The 26225-nt window shown below is 43.2% G+C and overlaps 1 protein-coding gene across 5 annotated transcripts in view; it reads right to left on the bottom strand.

The window, feature by feature from the left end:
• LOC120995068 (C4b-binding protein alpha chain-like) overlaps positions 1-26225 on the bottom strand; it is a 694048-nt gene that overhangs the window by 473457 nt on the left and 194366 nt on the right. For all 5 annotated transcript variants that reach the window (XM_040424045.1, XM_040424047.1, XM_040424046.1 and 2 more), the window contains one exon: positions 5669-5860. In XM_040424045.1, the coding sequence (XP_040279979.1) occupies positions 5669-5860 (192 nt within the window). The remainder of the gene's footprint in view (positions 1-5668; positions 5861-26225) is intronic.

The following is a 26225-nucleotide window of genomic DNA, read 5'->3' as shown; positions in this document are numbered from 1 at the left end:
AAAAATCTCGGATAGACAGAAGCGACGAATGGTGAGAACAGTCAGAGTCTACTTTTTAAATTGGTCACTAAGACCATTAGTAGTCTCTAGGTTAACACGTGCTTCAGGATAACTAGTATTAAAATATAGCTTTTATTTCTTTCCTATAAAAATTAACTAGAACTCACACTTTAAAATTATCAGTGGTGCCTGCACTGTTGCATATATAATAGGGTACTTTGCATATATGCTCTTAACCACTGGAGGGCTCCCTGACTGTTTATCTAATAGTTTCCACTGTAACACTGTAGCGATTATCACAGTCGGTTATTGCGCTCTGTTAATTCCACAGTGCGCTACCTTTAGATATTGAGCGTTCTCCTAGTGTATTGAGTATATCAGTCATGTCATGTATTCATGCTCCGCACTGCACACACTGGCTAAAATCACATATCACACTCTGTGGCTGTGGGATGTAGGTACCATGTCTCCTGTCCCCTGGCCAGCCAGATTTATCAGAAAACTGCTCCAAGATGTGAAGGACATCATTCATCCTGTAGTCCTGGCTAGTGAACTACTCAAAGAGCCAGAGCAAATGGCAGGTGTCACGCATGAGCTTCCACTGGCTAATGTCGAAGTTACACAGGAGAGTACTCCTGTCCACCTGCATCATCAAGAATCGTTCACAGCCTTCCTCTGCTCATATAGTCGGTCCAACATGTGGAGTGCCAACATTTGGAAACGTGTCATATCAGGCGATGTTGGGGAACACTATTCTGCCTTTGCAGCACAAGGGGGGCATGTTTTGCACAGTGAGAGTGACTGAAAAGCATGCACAGTTTCCTGGTCATTTTCAAGACATCTTGCAGTTGGGTGGAAGACTACAGGAACTGGGTTACAACCAGAAGTTCAGGTCACATGGGTCAGCCCTTCTTGACACTGCACTGATAGAATGTTTTTTTCAATTATTGGTGACCATGGTTCCGATCTTCAGTTGGCGAGGAGACAGCCAGCATTCGATTTCTTGGTGGATGATGTGGAGCAGTTCCTACCCTGTGTGACTCCATTCGCCCAGTCTGGCCAAGTGCAGAACAGCGTGGCACCACTGTGCTCTGCATAGGTCATATGCTGGAGGACTACTCAGAACTGTGCGGCCAGTGGAGGCTGATGACAAGGTGGAGGATGAGGAGGCAGAGGAGGACATTGGCGTCAAAATGACAGCATGAGAACGCAGAGGCGGCATTGTCACCACCTGGCTAAGTTGCTGGTGTGCTTGGGCAGGAACCAAATTTAGCCAGTGGGTGGTAAATGACATATATTGTCCATGACCATAGTTACAGCTCTACATGTTTGCATTGCCGTGAACTGTACCAGACACTGACAGACTTCTGCTCAAAATACATGTGCAGTGCTGGTACAGCTTTTTGGAGAAGTAATGACAGCTTGGGACATTCCACCTTGGCTCGGCACAAGCCATTAGTTCTCTGAAATGGGCATAGTCAACCAAATGGAAAGGGAAGGACTCTAGTACCTGCAACTTGGCCAAGAGCACGTTCAGCTTCTGCGCCATTGAGTGCCTACTGTTATCTTTTTGCAATAGCCTCGGTGATCGATTGCTTGTGAAATGCATGATGAGGAGTAGAAGGAGGAGCATTATGACCAGTACACGATGGGAAGGAAACACAGCTCCCTTCTGCCGAGGTGTTGGAGCTGCTGAAGAAGGGGTATGGGCCACTGGGATATGCAGCAGTTGCTGAGTCAGGCTGTACCACTACATTAGCGCCACATTTTCCCAGGCCACATTATGGTCTATGTGTTTACGCAGGGCCATGGTGCCAACATTGGCACCTTGGCCATGCTTTACCTTATTCCCACAGATCCTACATACGGCCATGCTGACGTCCTTGATGAAAAATTTCCACACTGGAGAGTATGGCAGTTTACCTCCACCTCTGCATGCTGACTGCCTTGCGTTGCCTCTATGAAGCCATGCTTCGCTAGTTGTTTCAAGACAGGTAGGCTCCTAAATAGCAAATGGTCTACCCCAGGCACGTTTGGCTCCAGATCTAAAACTGCTGCCACCCTGCTGGCTCACGGCTACACTTGCACCTTGCTGGCACAGCCACACACTGCCACTCTGCCGCTTTCTCATGGGCAAGCTGCCACCCTCACCCCCTGATGATGATGATGAAGTCCTTTATTCCCCCGGCTCCCACATATGATCGGTTACACCATCATTCACTACTATCGGCTCCTCACTTATGTCACCCTTACAAGTCTCATGGCCGTGTTTCTGACTGCTCACAACACCTGCTCCCAAGCTATTCTCATTGTCGCTACTTGGACGCCTACAGGAGGAAGCAGCAGACCTCTCCTCCAAATCTGGGCTGTGCAGTAGACTTGTCCTAACTGAAAAGCAGAGCAGAGTCGGCAGCATAAAATACTTCCTGAGCAGAAGGAGCAGAAAATGAAAGTGGCAGGTTCAGGACAGTTGAGGGTACAGATCTTGTTCCTGGGCCATGCCAACTAAGTGTGGAATCAGAGGAACCCACCAACTCCTGGCTGTGGGTATCTGATGTCAGTTGAGATGTTGAAGACCGAGTCAACCATTCAAGGACAACGGGATTGCTGGTCAAAACACGACCACTGCTGCTACCACCCACCCCTTGTTCTGCTGCTACTTCTGCCGGCTCCAGCAACATTTTTGAGACTGCCCATTCCCTCGGCTCTCCCTGGCACCTGTCTGTTATAAATACTGTACAGTAACAGTAATTGTACGGTATATATAAAATAAGTTATTCAATATCAATCTGGACACCCCAATAACAGTACTATTAGACAGCTTTTTCACCCCAATTTGAGAATCAAGGCGCAATAGATCTGCTTATTTATTAACAAGGGGGACACCTCACTAACAGTTAAATTAAACTACTTATTTACCCCAAATTGAGAATCAAAGCGTAATAGATCAGCTTATCGATTAAACAAGGTGGGCACCCCAATAACAGTAAAAATAGACAGCTTATTAACCCCAATTTGAGAATCAAAGCCTAATGGAATTACTTATCTATAGAACAAGGTTGAAACCCCAATAACAGTTAAATTACACTACTTATTCACTCCAATTTGAGTATCAAGGCATAATAGATCTGCTTATCTATTTAAGAATGGGGGACACCCCAATAACAGTTAAATTACACTACTTATTCATCCTTATTTGAGAATCAAGGCCGAATGGGATTGCTTATCTATAAAACAAAGTGGGCACCCTAATAACAGTAAAAACAGACAGCTTGGGCACCCCAATTTAAGAATCAAGGCCTAATAGAAATTCGTATCTAAGAAAGAAGGTGGTCACCCCAATAAAAGTAAAAATAGCTTATTCACCCCAATTTGAGAATCAAGATCTAACAAGGTGGAAACTCCAATAAATTACACTACTTATTCACCTTAATTTGAGAATCAAGGCATAATAGATTTTCTTATCTATTTAACAAGGGGAACACCCCAATAACAGTTAAAATACACAACTTTTTCACCCCAATTTGAGAATCAAAGCCTAATGGGATTGCTTATCTAAGACACAAGGTGGCCACCCCAATAAAAGTAAAAGTATACAGCTTATTCTCCCCAATTTTAGAAGAACTTAAGGCCTAATTGAATTAATTATCTATAAAACAAGGCGGAAATGCCAATAAAAGTTACATTACTCTACTTATTCACCCCAATTTGAGAATCAGGGCATAATAGTTCTGCTTATCTATTTAACAAGGGGGAAACCCCAATAACAGTTGAATTACACTACTTATTCACCCCAATTTGAGAATCAAGAAGTAATAGAATTGCTTATCTATTAAAAAAAATGGACACCCCAATAACAGTAAAAATAGACAGCTTATTCACCCTAACTTGAGAATCAAGGCCTAATGGAATTACTTATCTATAAAAAAAAGGTGGAAAACACAATAATAGTTAAATTACACTACTTATTCACCCTAATTTTAGAATCAAGGTGTAATAGATCTGCTTATCTATTTAACAAATGGGACAACCTAATAACAGTTAAATTACACTTCTTATTCACCCGAATTTGAGAATCAAAGCGTAATACGGTAGGTCTGCTTATCTATTAAACAAGGTGAGTACCCCAATAAAAGCTAAACTACACAGCTTATTCACCCCAATATGAGAATCAAGGCAAAATAGGTTTGCGTATCTATTAAACAAGTTGGGCACCCCAATAACAGTTAAATTACACTACGTATTCACCAGAATTTGAGAATCAAGGCGTACTAGAACTGCTTATCTATTTAACAAGGGGGACACCCTAATAACAGTTAAATCAGACAGCTTATTCACCCTAATTTGAGAAGCAAGGAGTAAGAGAATTGCTTATCTATTAAACAAGGTGAACACTGATCAATTTAAGAGCTCTGTGCAGGGATTGATGCAAACTGAGTTGTCTCCTATAGTTCCCTTTAGCTTCAAATTACACAGCCTGCACTCTCCCTATGCTTGCCCTACAGTGTGTAAAAACTCTCCCTATGATCTCCCTTCACTGTCCCTGCAGTCTCTCTATCCAAGATTCTACAATTTAAGGTTTGATAAATAATGTACCTAGCACTTCTCACTAGTGATGAGCGGCATAGGCAATATTCGAATTCGTGATATTTTGCAAATTTTTGGCCGAATATTCGCCATAAATTGGCAAATTCGAGAATTCATGATCTCCAGTCATTATTTACATGATTGCGGAAATCGGCAATGTAATATATATTCGTGATAAAAATTTGCGATTAGAATATTCGCAATAAACACTATTTGGTAATACGAATATATAGCACTATATTCAAAATATTCGCTAATTCTCCAAGTGGCGATATTCGAGATTAAAATTCGCGATTCGAATATTCGTGCTCAACACTACTTCTCACATCTCTCCCTATGCGAAGTTCACTGTAAAATGTCTGAGACTGGGCGGATTAGGATTTTTAGAGGGCTGTGAAATCACAGGGGATGGCCATCTGCTGATTGTCAGGCTACACTGCATTATGGGTGATCTCTTGTTTCCGGGCTTCTTACCTTCACTTTACAACACATATAGCAACTCTTAGGAAAAGTGCCAGGAAATTAGGATTTGTTGCAAATCTAATTTTTCCAAAATTTTGGATCAAAGTCCGCTTCAGATGCTTTGATTTGCTCAACACTAATACAGCGTGTATTAGGTGTGCCTATCAGTTTTCTACTGACAGCCTATTGGATTCTCCCTCTGTATAATCACTTAGATGCTATACTGCTATACTATTGACCACAGCAAATAAGAGGTTAAAAGGACAGGATCAGACTTGGCTCTAATCCCAGCCATTGGAGCAGGAGCTTGCAGGAGCTTGTGATATGCTACAGTTGTTTCCTTCTACAAAAGGCACAAGTGCCACTGCTGTGCCCACTCCATCCTAGTGACAAAACTGTACATTGAGGTGTGGGAATTTATCCCCTCACCTCAAATGGGTTCATTCATATTGCTCTTTTAACAAGATGACGGATGTGGAATCCCATAATCAGTGTTTCTGAGCATGGCCATTTTTATTCTGTGTGGAAAAAAGATCTGAAAAGGAAATTACCCCATAGCTTAATTTATTATACATAAATATAATGCATAAAGCAGAAATATGATGCAGACTAGACTTACGTTTGCAAAATAACTCAAGCTGTGACCATTTTAGATCGCTCAGGCATGTTACATTATTATTCTTGCTGGTCATAGGAATAAAACCTGAGCGACATTTATACTGCACACTTGTTCCAATGTCAAAGAACTCTTGATGGATAAACTCTCCCTCCACCACTGCAAAGTCAAGTTCGGGAGGATTTATGCAGACAGCTGTAAAACAAGTATCAGAATTTTTGTTATTGTATTTAAACTTTGCAACATTGCTTTGTGCTGATAATATGACGATTATTCCATTATTAATTGCTTCTTATTGTACAAATCACAAATATAAAAATGTCCAAAAAGACGATCCTTTATCCAAAGAAAAAAATTGTAAATTCCCATGCCTCTCATGTCAAAACTGGAACAATACAAGGAACAATACACTACCCTATGAAAGGCATTGGGATACAATTTAAACTGTACTTTACATGTAATACACCTAGTGTCTTATACACTACTCACAATAATTTAGGGATATTTGGCTTTTTGAGTGAAACTTATGGAAATTGTAAAACGTTCACTCTACAGTGATCATGAAAGTAGGACATTTAAGTAGAAGCATGCAATGGTAATTTCGCATCTCAAACAATTTATTGAAACAAAAGCCAATAACAGTGGTGGGTATACCCCTACAAAAATGTCAATGTCTCAAAAACTTGTGATGTGGCCTTGAGCATCAATTTACAGCTTAACGACGATGTCTTATGCTGTTCACAAATTGACTTGTTGCCTGCTGAGGCATGGCATCCCTCTCTTCCTGAAGGGAGGCCCTCAGGTCATTGAGACTCTGGGGTAAACAGTTACATGGTGACTCATGGTGACTCAGCTGATCCCATAGGTTTTCAATGGGATTCAGGTCTGGAGAAAGTGGAGGCCACTCCATTTAAGGTACCCCAGTCTCCAGCAGCCATTCCCTAATGATGCGACCAGGATGAGCTGGCACATTGTCATCTATAAAGATTAAGTTAGGCCTGTGTTGTTCATGCAGAGGCACAATGACTGGATTAATTATGTTATTCAAGAAGCATGGGCTTGTCACTGTACTATTCACAGTGTAGGACAGTTTGGTATTAACTAGACACACATGCCCACACTGTAACACTACCATCACCAAAGGATCATCTGGTGACAACAGTGGCTGAGGCACAGCGCTTTCCTTGACGTCTCCAACATTGTTGCCGGCCATCATTTCTGCTCGGCTTGAATCATTTTTCATCAGCTAACCGCACTGAGGCCCGGTGGTCCCTCGTCCAGCGTAGATGCTACTTGGCCCATGCAAGACGATGATGCCTGTGATCAAGTACCCTTGCAAATCGTCTAGCACGCAGAATATGCTGATGTAAACAGTTTCGAATGGTCTGACGTGACACTTGGGTGCCTATCATCTCCCTTAAATGTGCCTGTTGTGTGGCATTCATCATCCGGTTCCGCAGGGCATTGTTCACAATGAAGCGGTCATTAGTGTGGGATGTGGCCAGAGGACGTCCACTTCTATGCCTTTCTGTGACTCTTCCAGTCTCTCTGTATCTCTGTTGCAACCTGCTGATGACAATCTGTGACACTCTAAGCGCAGTGGCCACTTCCGTCTGAGAACATCCTGCTTGAAGCCTCGCAATGGCGAGGTACTGTTGATCCTTTATTAGGTGTCGTCTTGGTCTCATGATGTCAAAATGTGAATAGCATGATGTCAGAATGTGAACAGCATTATAAGTAGGAATGTTTAAATACCAATTCTAATTGAACCATTAAATTTATTGGACGATTCATAGATCAAACACCTGTTGTGAATCTTACCATTAAGCTCCTTGTTAGTGATGGACGAACATTGGCCGCGACGATTTGCAAACGTGATCGCGCAAACGTGATCAAATGTTTGTGAACTGAAGTTTCACTTTAATGGCAGGCGAACCTGAAAAACCTTCAGGTCATATTTGCAGCCACCAAATACTTACTAGAAGTGCACAAATAGTCCCACAACATGGACAGTGACATACTAGAGGGGGATCAATGACAAAAATTCCCACAAAAAATATGTATTTTAATCATGAGCCATTTTTATGCGTCTTAGAAACATAGAATGTGTCGGCAGATAAGAACCATTTGGCCCATCTTGTCTGCCCAATATACTGAATACTATGGATAGCCCCTGGCCCTATCTTATATGAAGGATAGCCTTATGCCTATCCCATGCATGCTTAAACTCCTTCACTGTATTTGCAGCTACCACTTCTGCAGGTAGGCTATTCCATGCATCCACTACTCTCTCAGTAAAGTAATACTTTCTGATATTACTTTTAAACCTTTGCCCCTCTAATTTAAAACTATGTCCTCTTGTAGCAGTTTTTCTTCTTTTAAATATTCTCTCCTCTTTTACCTTGTTGATTCCCTTTATGTATTTAAAAGTTTCTATCATATCCCTTCTGTCTCGTCTTTCTTCCAAGCTATACATGTTAAGGTCTTTTAATCTTTCCTGGTAAGTTTTATCCTGCAATCCATGTACCAGTTTAGTAGCTCTTCTCTGAACTCTCTCCAAAGTATCAATATCCTTCTGGAGATATGGTCTCCAGTACTGAGCACAATACTCCAAATTAGGTCTCACTAGTGCTCTGTAGAGCGGCATGAGCACCTCCCTCTTCCTACTGGTAATTCCTCTCCCTATACACCCAAGCATTCTGCTAGCATTTGTTGCTGCTCTATGACATTGTCTGCCTACCTTTAAGTCTTCTGAAATAATGACCCCTAAATCCCTTTCCTCAGATACTGAGGTTAGGACTATATCACTGATTTTATATTCTGCTCTTGGGTTTTTACGCCCCAGGTGCATTATCTTGCACTTATCAACATAAAATTTTAGTTGCCAGATTTTTGACCATTCCTCTAGTTTTCCTAAATCCTTTTCCATTTGGTGTATCCCTCCAGGAACATCAACCCTGTTACAAATCAATGTGTCATCAGCAAAAAGACACACCTTACCATCGAGGCCTTCTGCAATTTCGCTGATAAAGATATTAAACAATATGGGTCCCAGAACAGATCCCTGAGGTACCCCACTGGTAACAAGACCTTGGACTGAATATACTCCATTGACTACAACCCTCTGTTGCCTGTCCCTCAGCCACTGCCTAATCCATTCAACAATATGGGAGTCCAAGCCCAAAGACTGCAATTTATTGATAAGCCTTCTGTGTGGGACAGTATCAAAAGCCTTACTGAAGTCTAGATAAGCGATGTCTACTGCACCTCCTCCATCTATTATTTTAGTCACCCAATCAAAAAAATTAATAAGATTAGTTTGACATGATCTCCCTGAAGTAAACCCATGCTGTTTTTCATCTTTCAATCCATGGGATTTTAGATGTTCCACAATCCTCTCCTTAAGTATGGTTTCCATTAATTTCCCCACTATTGATGTCAGGCTTACTGGCCTATAGTTGCCCGATTCCTCCCTACTACCTTTCTTGTGAATGGGCACAACATTTGCTAATTTCCAATCTTCTGGGACGACTCCAGTGATTGGTTAAATAAATCTGTTAATGGTTTTGCTAGTTCACCACTGAGCTCTTTTAATAGCTTTGGGTGTATCCCATCAGGCCCCTGTGACTTATTTGTATTGATTTTAGACAGCTGACTTAGAACCTCTTCCTCTGTAAAGACACATGCATCAAAAGATTCATTAGTCTTCTTTCCTAACTGAGGTACTTTTCCTTCATTTTTCCTTTGTAAAGACTGAACAGAAGTATTCATTGAGGCAGTTCTTTATCTTCTTCCATATACCTTCCTTTTGTTTTTAATTTTGTAATTCCTTGTTTTAGTTTCCTTTTTGCATTTATGTATCTGAAGAATGCCTTATCGCCTTTTTTCCCTGACTGAGCTAATTTCTCTTCTGCCTGTGCTTTAGAAGCTCTTATAACTTGTTTGGCCTCTCTCTGCCAAATCTTATAAATTTGCCTGTCATCCTCGTTTTGTTTTGTTTTTTATAATTCCTAAATGCTATCTTTTTATTTTTAATGATTTTGGCCACTTCTGCTGAGTACCACAGTGGTCTCTTCCTTTTTTTGCTTTTACTGACAAGCCTAATGCAATTTTCTGTTGCCTTTAATAGTGCCTCTTTTAAGTAGTCCCATTTCTCCTGGAAATTTGTCTTAAAGGCAAATTTTCAAAAATGTGCCTTGCTGGAGCTAAGAAATTTTTTATTTTAGGCCACGGGAGTACAGGCCCTAAAACCTAGGTAATTGTGATTATGTGGCTCGAGGTACATTATACGGTCACTGAATAATAATTTTACTGTAGCCCACTGGAATACAGGCCCCAAACATTAGGCATTCACTGCACAGAAAAGATCAGGTAATTATGTGGCTAGAGGTATATTAGACGGTCATTGGATATCAATTTTAATGCAGGCCAGTGGAGTACAGGCCCCAAACAATGGGCATTCACAGGACAGAAAAGATCAAGTGATTATGTGGCTGGAGGTATATTAGACGGTCATTGGATATCAATTTTACTGCAGGCCAGTACAAATACATGCCAAATACAAATGTTTAAAAGAACTAAAAATATTAAATTGGATAAAAAACATGGCTAACGAAATCCCACCTCTTGAATAAACCCCAAATGATAATAGGTGAAATTCGATAACACGTGGTCGTCACAGGTGTTGAATTCCTCTGAGGCCCCAACGATTAGACATTTACTGTACAGAAAAGATCAAGTGATTATGTGGCTGGAGGTATATTAGACGGTCATTGGATATCAATTTTACTGCAGGCCAGTGGAGTACAGGCGCCAAACATTAGGCATTCACCGGACAGAAAACATCAAGTAATTATGTGGCTGGAGGTATACTAGACTATCATTGGATACAAATTTTACTGCAGGCCAGTGGAGTACAGACCCCAAACATTAGGCATTCACTGGACAGAAAAGATCAAGTGATTATGTGGCTGGAGGTACAGTTGCAAGAAAAAGTATGTGAACCCTTTGCAATGATATGGATTTCTACACAAATTGGTCATAAAATGTGATCTGATCTTTATCTAAGTCACAACAATAGACAATCACAGTCTGCTTAAACTAATAACACACAAAGAATTAAATGTTACCATGTTTTTATTGACACCCACCAATTAAATACACCGGCTAGTAATAAAGTGAAAGGAGCCCTAACATTTTACAAAATTCGATACCCAAATAATAGAACTACGGCTCCAATTATAAGTACAAAAATTCTCTTTATTAAATAAACACAATCACATTGTCATAAAAACAGCAGTAAACAGGTATGTTATAGTGAGGAAAGACCCGAGGAGGACCGGGGGATCGACACACATGGGCTCACATAAGTTAGTAAAGAGCGTCACAACAAAGCCAGAAAAAGAAAAGATAACTCCGGATGGTTGGATCCAATGAGAATATACATAGGCAGTGTTGAAAATAAAGACAAGCTCAGAAAAAATACCCAGTATTGGTGCGCCGATCCCTCAGTCTCCTTGTCCCAACGCAGTTTCGCCAGCAACCTGGCTTCTTCCGGGGATAAGAGACTAATGAGAACTCTACCTTTATATATCGCTCCCATAGATGTAATCAGTACACTGATCCTCCTTTGGTGTGTGAAAAGGCTGAACTCACCAATAGGAGCTCGCATCATGAGTCAGGTGGTAAAGATGGGGAGGGGATTGGAAAGAGGTTGAATCGAAATCAGCCTGCATCATCATGACACTAAGGTCACGTGACTGCTGTGTCAGCATGTCATCACAAGTTCCGCCCATCAGTATTCGAATATGGTATATTATTTAACCACTTCCAAAATATTCACTTTGCTGACACCGATATTAACAATAATCGCAACATAATCGTGATGTGCATCCGAATTACAAGAACAGATATGGGTGATAGCAATGGGGGAAGGGATTGGAATAAAAAAATAAATAAATAAAAATAATTCGGATGCACATCGCGATTATGTTGCGATTATTGTTAATATCGGTGTCAGCAACGCAAATATTTTGGAAGTGGTTAAATAATATACAGCATTCGAATACTGATGGGTGGAACTTGTGATGACATGCTGACACAGCAGTCACGTGACCTAAGTGTCACGATGATGCAGGCTGATTTCGATTCAACCTCTTTCCAATCCCCTCCCCATCTTTACCACCTGACTCATGATGCGAGCTCCTATTGGTGAGTTCAGCCTTTTCACACACCAAAGGAGGATCACTGTACTGATTACATCTATGGGAGCGATATATAAAAGGTAGAGTTCTCAGTCTCTTATCCCCGGAAGAAGCCAGGTTGCTGGCGAAACGGCGTTGGGACAAGGAGACTGAGGGACCGGCGCACCAATACTGGGTATTTTTTCTGAGCTTGTCTTTATTTTCAACACTGCCTATGTATATACTCATTGGATCCAACCATCCAGAGTTATCTTTTCTTTTCTTTTTCTGGCTTTGTTGTGACTATCTTTACTAACTTATGTGAGCCCATGTGTGTCGATCCCCCGGTCCTCCTCGGGTCTTTCCTCACTATAACATACCTGTTTACTGCTGTTTTTATGACAATGTGATTGTGTTTATTTAATAAAGAGAATTTTTGTACTTATAATTGGAGCCGTAGTTCTATTATTTGGGTATCATGTTTTTATTGAACACACCATGTAAACATTCACAGTGCAGGTGAAAAAGTATGTGAACCCCTAGACTAATGACATCTCCAAGAGCTAATTGGAGTGAGGTGTCAGCCAACTGGAGTCCAATCAATGAGATGAGATCGGAGGTGTTGGTTACAGCTGCCCTGCCCTATAAAAAACACACACCAGTTCTGGGTTTGCTTTTCACAAGAAGCATTGCCTGATATAAATGATGCCTCGCACAAAAGAGCTCTCAGAAGACCTACGATTAAGAATTGTTGACTTGCATAAAGCTGGAAAGGGTTATAAATGTATCTCCAAAAGCCTTGCTGTTCATCAGTAAGACAAATTCTCTATAAAAGAAGAAAGTTCAGCACTGCTGCTACTCTCTCTAGGAGTGGCCATCCTGTAAAGATGACTGCAAGAGCACAGCGCAGACTGCTCAATGAGGAGAAGAAGAATCCTAGTGTCAGCTAAAGACTTACAAAAGTTTCTGGCATATGCTCACATCACTGTTAGCGAATCTACGATACGTAAAACACTAAACAAGAATGGATTTCATGGGAGGGTACCACAGAGGAAGCCACTGCTGTCCAAAAAAACCATTGCTGCACGTTTACAGTTTGCACAAGAGCACCTGGATGTTCCACAGCAGTACTGCCAAAATATTCTGTGGACAGATGAAACCAAAGTGGAGTTGTTTTGAAGGAACACAAAACACTATGTGTGAAAAAGAGGCACAGCACACCAACATCAAAACCTCATCCCAACTGTGAAGTATGGTGGTGGGGGCATCATGGTTTGGGGCTGCTTTGCTGCATCAGGGCCTGGACAGATTGCTTTCATCGAAGGAAAAATGAATTCCCAAGTTTATTAAATCATTTTGCAGGAGAACTTAAGGTCATCTGTCCACCAGCTGAAGCTCAACAGAAGATGGGTGTTGCAACAGGACAACGACCCAAAGCATAGAAGTAAATCAACAACAGAATGGCTTGACCTCTTCAGGACACAGGGCGTACCGGTACGCCCTGATGTCCTGGTACTTAAGGACACAGGGCGTACCGGTACGTCCTGAGAATTTCTGATCACCGCAGCACCGCCTGCGATGATCGGAACCAAATGCCTGCCGAAATCATTCGGCAGGCACTCTGTACCAATGCCCAGGGGTCTTGTGACCGCCCGATGTCAATTCAGACCTGCGGTTTTCTGTGTTTCCTGGTTATTCGGGTCTTTGATGACCTGATAACCCGGAAAGGACGATGATCAGTGGTGTGATTATACACCACCAATCACTGTCCTGCGATCCTGTGAGGTGGCGATCACGTCACCTCTCAGGATCGCCTGCGATTTGTCCCCATGCGGCATGTGGGCGGAGCGCGGCAAGCTGCTCTCCTCCCTCATTCCGGTCCGTGGAGCGGGGAGAGCAGCAGGAGATCATGCTGCCCACCATCTTGTGAGTTTTTGGTGCCATCAGGCACCTTAGGAGGCAGGGACAGGCAGATAGTGGGAGGTATAGGCAGGGGTAGTTAGGGCAAGTTTAGGGTTAGATTAAGTAAAATAAAATAAGAAATTTTTGGTCTGTGAGCCCCCTGATCGGGTGTCTGGGGTCCACAGCAGTTAGCTGTGTGACCCTAGACCCCCCGGGGTGCTGCAGCTAGCCCCCCCCCCCCCCACACACACTTTTTGGGGGTGCAAGTTTTTTTTTTGGGACCCCTGTCAGTGCAGCCGAGATGAGGACATTTTGAGGCCTCGTGCTGCATATGGGCCTAGTCAAAAAGCCCAGTGTCAGGATGTACTGGAGTGGGAACGTCCTCTACCAGAACCCACTCTACAGTATGGCCATGACAGGTTCCCGATTTGAGGCCATCCGAAAATGCCTGCATTATGCAGATAATGCAGCATGTCCCCCCCAAGGTGATCCTGCCTATGACCGTCTGTATAAGATACGGCCGGTCATCGATCACTTTGGGGCCAAATTCATGGAGGCCTATGTACCTGGAAGGGAGGTAGCGGTTGATGAGTCTCTTATTGCGTTCAAGGGGAGACTCATTTTCAGCCAGTATGTTCCCTCAAAGTGGACGAGGTATGGCGTGAAGCTGTACAAACTTTGTGAGAGTACCTCAGGGTACACTTACAAGTTTTGTGTGTACGAGGGGCGAGATTCCAATATTCAACCCCCAGAATGTCCCCCCACTCTGGGTGATAGCGGGAAACTTGTGTGGGACCTTATGCACCCACTGCTAGATAAGGGTTACCACCTATACGTGGATAACTTTTATACTAGTATCCCCTTTTTCCAGTCCCTCGCCGCCAGATCCACGTTTGCTTGTGGGACAGTGTGGAAAAATCAGCGCGGCCTCCCTGCCTACCCCCTCCAGGTACCTATCCCCAGGGGTGAGACCCGTGCCCTTACCAGTGGAAACCTGCTGCTGGTCAGATATAAGGACAAGAGGGATGTCCTTGTACTGTACACAATTCATGGTAACTGCATCACCGCTGTCCCTGTGCAAGGTACCGCGGCAACGGTCCTCAAGCCTGATTGTATGGTCGACTACAATCGGTATATGGGAGGAGTTGATCTCTCTGATCAAGTCCTCAAGCCATATAATGCCATGCGCAAAACCAAGGCATGGTACAAAAAAGTTGCGGTCTACTTGGTGCAGGTTGCCGTGTACAACTCTTTTGTACTGTTCCAGAGCGCTGGCAACACAGGGACATTCCTCCAGTTCTATGAGGCAGTCCTCAAGACCCTGATCTTTTCTGACCGGGAAAGAGCAGGTGGGAGTACCTCGGGAATTGGAGGCGCCCGGATCGTCCCTGGCCAACACTTTCCAGGTGTGGTCCCCCATACTGGAAAAAAGGGACGAACCCCAAAAAAATGCAGAGTGTGTCGCAGGAGGGGGATTAGGAAGGACACCACTACTCAATGTGACACGTGCCCCGATCATCCAGGCCTCTGCGTTATTGGTTGCTTCAGGGAGTACCACACTTCCATGGAGTTCTAAATTTATAATCCCCTTCACCAATTTAGCCACTGACTATTTAAAAAAACTATGGTTCTCAGACATGACACCAAAAAACAAATTTTTGTAGAACTAAAGAAAATAAAAAGTAGCGCAGCGTCGGTAATAATCTCTGTAAAAATACCCCTAACCCCCCAGATTAACATACAGATTACATTAAAAAAATGTGTAATAGCAAGCGATCAAAAAGTCATATAGACCCCAAAATAGTGCCAATAAAACCGTCCCCTCATCCCGCAAAAAATGAGCCCCTAGCTAATACAATCGGCTAAAAAAAATTAAAAAAAATAAAAATTACTCTTAGACTATAGAGATACAAAAAAAATCGTTTTTTGTGTCCAAAAAGATAATCTAGTCTAAAACCTAAAGAATTGTAAAAAAGTTGACTTATTAGGTATCGCCGCGTCCGTAATAATCTCCTCTGTAAAAATACCCCATGACCCAATCCTCCAAATTAACACGGTCAAAAAAAAAAAAAAATGGTGCCAAAACAGCTATTTTTGGCACTTTTCCATTTCAATCCGTAAAAACCAAGGGTTAACAGCCAAACAAAACTTAATATTTATTACCCTGATACTGCAGTTTACAGAAATGCCACATTTGTGGTTGTAAACTGCTGTATCCATAAAAGGGAGGTGCAAAAGGAAAGGGCCGACATGGTTTCTGGAAGGCCGATTTTGATGGCCTTTTTTATTGACACCATGTCCCTTTAGAAGCCCCCTGATGCCCCCCTAGAGTAGAAACTCCCTAAAAGTGACCCCATCTAAGAAACTAAACCCCTTAAGGTATTCAAAACGGATTTTACAAACTATTAGCCCTTTAGGTGTTCAACAGTTTATGGCAAATGGAGATGAAATTTCAGAATTTCAATTTTTGGAAACCTTACCTCACAAAAATGTAATATAGAGCAACCAAAAAACATATTTACCCTAAAAATAGTCCCAAAAAAATCGCCACCTTATCCCGTAGTTTCCATAATAGGGTCACTTTTAGGGAGTTTCTACTGTAGGGGTGCATCAGGGGGTCTTGAAATAGGATACAGTGTAAATAAACCAGTCCATAAAAATCTGCCCCCCAAAACCCACACGGCGCTCCTTTCCCTCTACACCCCGCCGTGTGGCCATACAGTAGTGTACGACCACATATGGGGTGTTTCTGTAAATGGCAGAGTCAGGGCAATAAAGATACAGTCTTGTTTGACTGTTAACCCTTGATTTGTTAGTGGAAAAAATGGGTTAAAATGGAAAAATTGGCAAAGAAATGAAATTCTCAAATTTCTTCCCCATTTGCCAATAACTCTTGTGGAGCACCGAAAGGGTTAACATAGTTTGTGAGATCAGTTTTGAATACCTTGAGGGGTGTAGTTTCTAACATGGGGTCATTTGGGTGATTTCTATTATGTAAGCCTCACAAAGTGACTTCAAACCTGAACTGGTCCCTTAAAAAAATGGGTTTTTGAAAATTTCTGAAAATTTCCAAGATTTGCTTCTAAACTTCTAAGCCTTGTAACGTCCCCAAAAAATAAAATAGCATTCCCCAAATGATCCAAACATGAAGTAGACATATGGGGTATGTAAATTAATAACTTTTGAGTTATTACTATGTATTGTAGAAGTAGAGAAATTGAAAGTTAGAAACTTGCAAATTTTCCCACATTTTTGGTAAATTTGGTATTTTTTTATAAATAAAAATGACATTTTTTGACTCAATTTTACCAGTGTCATGAAGTACAATATGTGACGAAAAAAACAATCTCAGAATGGCCTGGCTAAGTAAAAGCGTTTTAAAGTTATCACCACATAAAGTGACACTGATCAGATTTGCAAAAAATGGCCTGGTCCTTAAGGTGAAATAAGGCTGTGTCCTGAAGGGGTTAAACAGAAGAAAATACGCCTTCTGGAGTGACCCAGTCAGAGTCCTGACCTCAACCCGATTGAGATGCTGTGGCATGACCTCAAGAAAGCGATTCACACCAGACATCACAGGAATATTGCTGAACTGAAACAGTTCTGTAAAGAGGAATGGTCAAGAATTACTCCTGACTGTTGTGCATGTCTGATCTGCAACTACAGGAAACGTTTGCTTGAAGTTATTGCTGCCGAAGGAGGTTCAACCAGTTATTAAATCCAAGGGTTCACATACTTCTTTCACCTGCACTGTGAATGTTTACATGGTGTGTTCAATAATAACCTGGCAACATTTAATTATTTGTGTGTTATTAGTTTAAGCAGACTGTGATTGTCTATTGTTGTGACTTAGATGAAGATCAGATCACATTTTATGACCAATTTGTGTAGAAATCCATATCATTCCAAAGGGTTCAAATACTTTTTCTTGAAACTGTATATTACACGGTCATTGGATAACAATTTTACTGTAGGCCAGTACAAATACATGTCAAATACATATAGTCCTGATCAAAAGTTTAAGAGCACTTGAAAAATGGCAAAAAATCATTTTTAGCATGGCTAGATCTTAACAAGGTTCCAAATAGAGCTTCAACATGCAACAAGAAGAAATGGACAAAACATTTTTTGAGCATTCAATTTAATGAAAACAACAAATAAACTGAAACAGGCTGTTTTTCAGCTGATCAAAAATTTTGGGCCACACCTCCAAAAAAAAATAGACCCCCCCAAAACAGAAATCCAACTTCCAAACACGAATTCAGTAATGAGTAGCTCCGCCGTTATTGTTTATTACTTCAAAAATTCGTTTTGGCATGCTTGATGCAAGCGTTTCCATGAGGTGAGTGGGAACATTTCTCCAAGTGGTGAAGACGGCCGCACGAAGGCCATCTACTGTCTGGAACTGTTGTCCATTTTTGTAAACTTCCCTTGCCATCCATCCCCAAAGGTTCTCAATTGGATTTAGATCAGGGGAACACGCAGGATGGGCAAAAAGAGTGATGTTATTCTCCTGGAAGAAGTCCCTTGTCCTGCGGGCATTGTGTACTGTAGCGTTGTCCTGTTGAAAAACCCAGTCTTTACCACACAGACGAGGGCCCTCAGTCATGAGGAATGCTCTCTGCAACATCTGGACATAGCCAGCGGCCGTTTGACGCCCCTGCACTTCCTGAAGCTCCATTGTTCCACTGAAGGAAAAAGCACTCCTGACCATTATGGCGCCCCCTCCACTGTGGCACGTAGAAAACATCTCAGGTGGGATCTGCTTGTCATGCCAGTAACGTTGGAAACCATCAAGGTTACATTTTTTCTCATCAGAGAATTTCCCATGTTTGGTGCTCTCTTGCAAAGTCCAAATGAGCAGTTCTGTGGCGTTCAAGGAGACGAGGTCTTTAAAGACGTTTTTTGTTTTTTAAGCCCTTGGTTATGGGGCTGCAGTCAGCACCAGTAAGGGCCTTAATTTGGGTCGAGGATCGTCCAGTGTCTTGACGGACAGCCAATTGGATCCTCCGGCTCAGGGCTGATGAAATTTTTTGGGGTCTTCCACTTGACTTTTTTGTTCCATAACCCTCAGTATCATTTAAGAAATTCCAAATGACTGTCTTACTGCGTCCCACCTCAGCAGCGATGGCACGCTGTGAGAGACCCTGCTTATGCAGTTCAACAACCCAACCACGTTCAAAAAGGGAGAGCTTTTTGCCTTTGCCATCACAACGTGTTACTACCTGACAGAAAATGACAATGAATCTACATCTTTGCACAGATTTGGCCTTTTAAAGGCATGTGGTCCTAAAATTTGGATCAGCTGAAAAATAGCCTGTTTCAGTTTAGTAACATAGTAACATAGTACATAAGGCCGAAAAAAGACATTTGTCCATCCAGTTCAGCCTGTTATCCTGCAAGTTGATCCAGAGGAAGGCAAAAACCCTGTGAGGTAGAAGCCAATTTTCTCCACTTTAGGGGAATAAAAAATTTCTTCCCGACTCCAATCAGAATAACTCCCTGGATCAACGACCCCTCTCTAGTAGCTATAGCCTGTAATATTATTACGCTCTAGAAACACATCCAGGCCCCTCTTGAATTCCTTTATTGTACTCACCATCACCACCTCCTCAGGCAGAGAGTTCCATAGTCTCACTGCTCTTACCGTAAAGAATCCTCTTCTATGTTTGTGTACAAACCTTCTTTCCTCCAGACGCAGAGGATGTCCCCTCGTCACAGTCACAGTCCTGGGGATAAATAGCTGATGGGATAGATCTCTGTACTGACCCCTGATATATTTATACATATTAATTAGATCTCCCCTCGGTCGTCTTTTTTCTAAAGTGAATAACCCTAATTTTGATAATCTTTCAGGGTACTGTAGTTGCCCCATTCCAGTTATTACTTTAGTTGCCCTCCTCTGAACCCTCTCTAGCTCTGCTATGTCTGCCTTGTTTACAGGAGCCCAGAACTGTACACAGTACTCCATGTGTGGTCTGACTAGCGATTTGTAAAGTGGTAGGACTATGTTCATATCACGGGAATCTATGCCCCTTTTGATGCAACCCATTATCTTGTTGGCCTTGGCAGCAGCTGCCTGACACTGGTTTTTGCTGTTTAGTTTGCTGTTTATTAAAATTCCTAGATCTTTTTCCATGTCAGTGTTACCGAGTGTTTTACCATTTAGTATGTACGGGTGACTTGCATTTTTCCTTCCCATGTGCATAACCTTACATTTATCAGTGTTAAACCTCATCTGCCACTTATCTGCCCAAGCCTCCAATCTATCCAGATCCCTCTGTAGTAGTATACTGTCCTCTTCAGTGTAAATTACTTTACACAGTTTAGTGTCATCTGCGAAAATTGATACTTTACTATGCAAGCCTTCTACAAGATCATTAATAAATATATTGAAGAGAATAGGGCCCAATACTGACCCCTGAGGTACCCCACTAGTGACAGTGACCCAATCTGAATGTGTACCGTTAATAACCACCCTCTGTTTTCTATCACTCAGCCAGTTACTTACCCACATACAGATGTTTTCTTCCAGTCCGAGCATTCTCATTTTATATACTAACCTTTTATGCGGTACAGTGTCAAATGCTTTGGAGAAGTCCAGATATACGACATCCATTGATTCGCCGCTGTCAAGTCTAGAACTTACCTCCTCATAGAAACTGATTAAATTAGTTTGACATGACCGATCCCTCACGAAGCCATGCTGATATGGCGTTATTTGCTTATTTCCGTTGAGATGCTCTAATATAGCATCTCTCAGAAAACCTTCAAACAGTTTACCCACAACAGATGTTAAACTTACCGGCCTATAGTTTCCAGGCTCTGTTTTTGGCCCCTTTTTGAATATTGGCACCACATATGCCACGCGCCAATCCTGTGGGACATTCCCTGTCAGTATAGAGTCTGCAAATATCAGAAATAAGGGTCTGGCTATGACATTACTTAATTCCTTTAGGATACGGGGGTGTATGCCATCCGGTCCTGGCGATTTGTCTTTTTTAATCTTTTTAAGCCGCTGATGTACTTCTTCCTGGGTCAGACAGGACACTTTTAATGGGGAATTTATTTTTGCATTCTGCATGTCATCTGACAATTTATTTTCCTCAGTGAATACATTGGAGAAAAAAATATTTAACAGCTTTGCTTTCTCCTCGTCGCTCTCTGCGACTCCCCCCTCATTACTCTTTAAAGGGCCAACACCTTCAGCTTTATACTTTTTAACATTTATATAATTGAAGAACATTTTAGGGTTGGTTTTACTCTCTTTGGCAATTAATCTCTCGGTCTCTAGTTTGGCCGCTTTTATTTGTTTTTTACATGTTCTATTTTTTTCCTTATAGTTTTTCAGTGCTTCCGTGCAACCCTCCTGTTTTAGTGTTTTATATGCTTTCTTTTTGTCATTTATTGCTTTCTTTACAGTTCTATTTATCCACATTGGTTTCTTTTTGTTCCTTAACCTTTTATTACCATACGGTATGTACCTCTGACAATGAGTTTTTAGGATGTTTTTAAAGATATCCCATTTTGTGTCTGTATTTGTGAGGACTTTGTCCCAGTTAGTTTGGCCTATGGCCTCTCTTAGTTGGCTAAATTTAGCTTTTTTGAAGTTTGGTATTTTTGTTCCTCCCTGTAGAAACGCTCTTTTGAATGATAATTGGAAGGTTATTACTTTATGGTCACTATTTCCCAGGTGTCCCCCGACCTGCACGTCTGTTGTTCTGTCAGGTCTATTGGTTAATACTAAGTCCAGTATGGCCGTCCCTCTAGTCGGGTCCTGAACCAGTTGGGAGAGGTAATTGTCTTTGGTTATAGCCACGAACCTGTTTCCCTTATGAGATATACAAGTTTCAGTTTCCCAGTCTATATCTGGGTAGTTGAAGTCCCCCATAATAACCACCTCATTATGATTTGCCGCCTCGTCTATCTCGTTTAGTAGTAGATTTTCTGTGGACTCTGGTATATTAGGTGGTTTATAGTAAACTCCTATTAGTAATTTATTGTTGTTTTTAGCTCCATGTATCTCTACCCATAGTGACTCCACATGTTCATGTCCCTCACTTATATCTTCTCGGACTGTGGGCTTTAGACAGGACTTTATATAAAGGCAGACCCCTCCCCCTCTCCGGTTTTGACGATCCTTTCTAAACAGACTGTAACCTTGTACATTAACTGCCCAGTCATAGCTATCATCCAGCCATGTCTCAGTTATTCCCACTATGTCATAGTCCTCCTCACACATCACTAATTCCAGTTCACCAGTTTTATTAGTCAGGCTTCTGGCATTAGTATACATACATTTGAGAGGTTTATGTATATTTTTTACCCTACGCCTTTCCTTCTGAATTGTTCTAGTCCCTCCTTCCATTCGTCCCCCATTCTTATTACCTTGCCCCCGGTCTCTATCTGCACTATCTTCCCCTCCTATAACGTAATTACCCTCCCCCCCAGTCCCTAGTTTAAACACTCCTCCAACCTTCTAGCCATCTTTCTCCCCAGCACAGCTGCCCCTTCCCCATTGAGGTGCAGCCCGTCCCTACGATAGAGCCTGTTCTCCAGGAACCCAAACCCCTCCATCCTACACCAGTTCTTGAGCCACTTGTTAATCTCCCTAATCTCCCATTGCCTTTCTTGTGTGGCTCGTGGTACAGGCAGTATTTCGGAAAATACTACCTTAGAGGTCCTTGCCCTCAGCTTTTGACCTAAATCCCTGAAATCATTTTTAAGGACTCTCCACCTACCTCTAACTTTGTCATTGGTTCCGATATGGACCATGACCGCTGGATCGTCTCCAGCCCCTCCCAGTAATCTGTCAACCCGATCCGCGATGTGTCGAACTCTAGCGCCAGGAAGACAGCACACTGTTCGGCGATCACGGTCTTTGTGACAGATTTCCCTATCTGTTCCCCTAATAATGGAGTCTCCCACTACCAGCACCTGTCTGGCCTGCCCTGCTCTCCTGGTTCCCTGCTTACTGGAGCTGACATTCCCCTGACTGGCAGAGGAAGTATCTGGCTGCAGCAGTGCCGTCCCCGGACTGACATCCCCCTCATCTGCCAAACGTGCAAACTTGTTGGGGTGTGTCAGATCAGGGCTAGCCTCCCTGGCACTCTTCCCTCTACCCCGCTTTCTAACTTTTACCCAGCTAGCTACCTCACTTTCCTCAGCCTCCTCTCTGTCACCCTCCCCCTCATCTACCCCAAAGAGTGCTTGCTCGGTGAGAAGCAAACTCTTTTGCAAATTATCAATGCCTCTCAGTGTTGCAACTTGCCCATTTAGAGACTCGATCTGCGATTCCAAACGGGTAATTTGCTCACATCTAGAACAAAGATATACACCCTCGAACGGCTGTTCCAGGACTGCATACATCATGCAAGATGTGCACTGGACTGCGTTGTAAATTGTGCAACACATACTAAATGGGGATTACAACAGTAAAAAAGTAAAACAGTATAAATGATTTAGATTTAGACCCTGTCTGCTGTAGTTGAAGGACCACGTAAAATTAAGCCAACAACACACAAGGAAATTATATCCAACCTTAGTTTCCAAACTCCTTTTCTTAAACTCATTTTTTAACTCCACTTAATAAGAAGCCACTTAGTAGAGCAAGCCTCAGAAAGAGCAGGCTCTGAAGAGTATAAGTGGCTCAATTTATAGCACCTGGTTGCCCCAGGCACTCGCCTTAATTAAGCAGAGAAAAAAAAAAAAACGATTTTAAATGCAAGTACAAAAATACAAACACTTAACTTTCAATGATCTCTGATGCAATCCACACTCAGCCACCTGCAATCACTCCCACAAAACCACACACAGCTCTAGAACTCGTTATTTTCAATTAATTGAATGCTCAAAAAATGTTTTGTCTCACTCCCATTTCTTCTTGTTGCATGTTGAAGCTCTACTTGGAACCTTGTTAAGATCCAGCCATGCTAAATATGATTTTTTGCCATTTTTCAAGTGGTCTTAAATAGAGTTGAGCGAACACCTGGATGTTCGGGTTCGAGAAGTTCGGCCGAACTTCCCGTAAATGTTCGGGTTCGGGATCCGAACCTGAACCGAACTTCGTCCCGAACCCGAACCCCATTGAAGTCAATGGGGACCCGAACTTTTGGGCACTAAAAAGGCTGTAAAACAGCCCAGGAAAGAGCTAGAGGGCTGCAAAAGGCAGCAACATGTAGGTAAATCCCCTGCAAACAAATGTGGATAGGGAAATGAATTAAAATTAAAAAAATAAAAATGAACCAATATCAATTGGACAGAGGTCCCATAGCAGAGAATCTGGCTTCACGTCAGCAGAGAATCAGTCTCTTCATGCCATAGCAGAGAATCTGGCTTCATGTCAGCGCAGAATCAGTCTTCATGTCATAGCAGAGAATCAGGCTTCACGTCACCCACCACTGGAACAGGCCACGGCACCCAGACAGAGGAGAGAGGTCCCGTAACAGAGAATCTGGCCTTATGTCAGCGCAGAATCTGTCTTCATGTCATAGCAGAGAATCAGGCTTCACGTCAGCCACCACTGGAACAGGCCACTGTCACACATTTAGGCCCAGGCAGAGGAGAGCGGTCCCGTAACACAGAATCTGGCCTTATGTCAGCGCAGAATCTGTATTCATGTCATAGCAGAGAATCAGGTTTCACGTCACCCACCACTGGAACAGGCCACTGTCACACATTTAGGCCCCGGCACCCAGACAGAGGAGAGGTTCATTCAACTTTGGGTTGCCCCGCAATATAATGGTAAAATGAAATTAAAAATAGTATTGAATGAGGAAGTGCCCTGGAGTAGAATAATATATTGTTAAGGGGAGGTAGTTAATATCTAATCTGCACAAGGGATGGACAGGTCCTGTGGGATCCATGCCTGGTTCATTTTTATGAACGTCAGCTTGTCCACATTGGCTGTAGACAGGCGGCTGCGTTTGTCTGTAATGACGCCCCCTGCCGTGCTGAATACACGTTCAGACAAAACGCTGGCCGCCGGGCAGGCCAGCACCTCCAAGGCATAAAAGGCTAGCTCTGGCCACGTGGACAATTTGGAGACCCAGAAGTTAAATGGGGCCGAACCATCAGTCAGTACGTGGAGGGGTGTGCACAGGTACTGTTCCACCATGTTAGTGAAATGTTGCCTCCTGCTAACACGTTCCGTATCAGGTGGTGGTGCACTTAGCTGTGGCGTGTTGACAAAACTTTTCCACATCTCTGCCATGCTAACCCTGCCCTCAGAGGAGCTGTGCGTGACACAGCTGCGTTGGCGACCTCTTGCTCCTCCTCTGCCTTCGCCTTGGGCTTCCACTGGTTCCCCTGTGACATTTGGGAATGCTCTCAGTAGCGCGTCTACCAACGTGCGCTTGTACTCGCGCATCTTCCTATCATGCTCCAGTGTGGGAAGTAAGGTGGGCACATTGTCTTTGTACCGGGGATCCAGCAGGGTGGCAACCCAGTAGTCCGCACACGTTAAAATGTGGGCAACTCTGCTGTCGTTGCGCAGGCACTGCAGCATGTAGTCGCTCATGTGTGCCAGGCTGCCCAGAGGTAAGGACAAGCTGTCCTCTGTGGGAGGCGTATCGTCATCGTCCTGTGTTTCCCCCCAGCCACGCACCAGTGATGGGCCCGAGCTGCTTTGGGTGCCACCCCGCTGTGAACATGCTTCATCCTCATCCTCCTCCACCTCCTCCTCATCCTCGTCCTCCTCGTCCTCCAGTAGTGGGCCCTGTCTGGCCACATTTGTACCTGGCCTCTGGTGTTGCAAAAAACCTCCCTCTGAGTCACTTCGAAGAGACTGGCCTGAAAGTGCTAAAAATGACCCCTCTTCCTCCTCGGCCACCTCCTCTTCCATCATCGCCCTAAGTGTTTTCTCAAGGAGACATAGAAGTGGTATTGTAACGCTGATAACGGCGTCATCGCCACTGGCCATGTTGGTGGAGTACTCGAAACAGCGCAACAGGGCACACAGGTCTCGCATGGAGGCCCAGTCATTGGTGGTGAAGTGGGTCTGATCCGCAGTGCGACTGACCCATGCGTGCTGCAGCTGAAACTCCAGTATGGCCTGCTGCTGCTCGCACAGTCTGTCCAGCATATGCAAGGTGGAGTTCCACCTGGTGGGCACGTCGCATATGAGGCGGTGAGCGGGAAGGCCGAAGTTACGCTGTAGCGCAGACAGGCGAGCAGCGGCAGGGTGTGAACGCCGGAAGCGCGAACAGGCAGCCCGCACTTTATGCAGCAGCTCTGACATGTCGGGGTAGTTGAGAATGAACTTCTGCACCACCAAATTCAGCACATGCGCCAGGCAAGGGATGTGCGTCAAACCGGCTAGTCCCAGAGCTGCAACGAGATTTCGCCCATTATCGCACACCACCAGGCCGGGCTTGAGGCTCACCGGCAGCAACCACTCGTCGGTCTGTTGTTCTATACCCCGCCACAACTCCTGTGCGGTGTGGGGCCTGTCCCCCAAACATATGAGTTTCAGAATG

This window comes from Bufo bufo, chromosome 3 (assembly GCF_905171765.1).
Source record: "Bufo bufo chromosome 3, aBufBuf1.1, whole genome shotgun sequence".
In the NCBI taxonomy this organism is placed as follows: Eukaryota; Metazoa; Chordata; class Amphibia; order Anura; family Bufonidae; genus Bufo; species Bufo bufo.
Note: the sequence above shows the minus strand (reverse complement) of the source record. Positions and strands in the feature narration are given on the sequence as shown.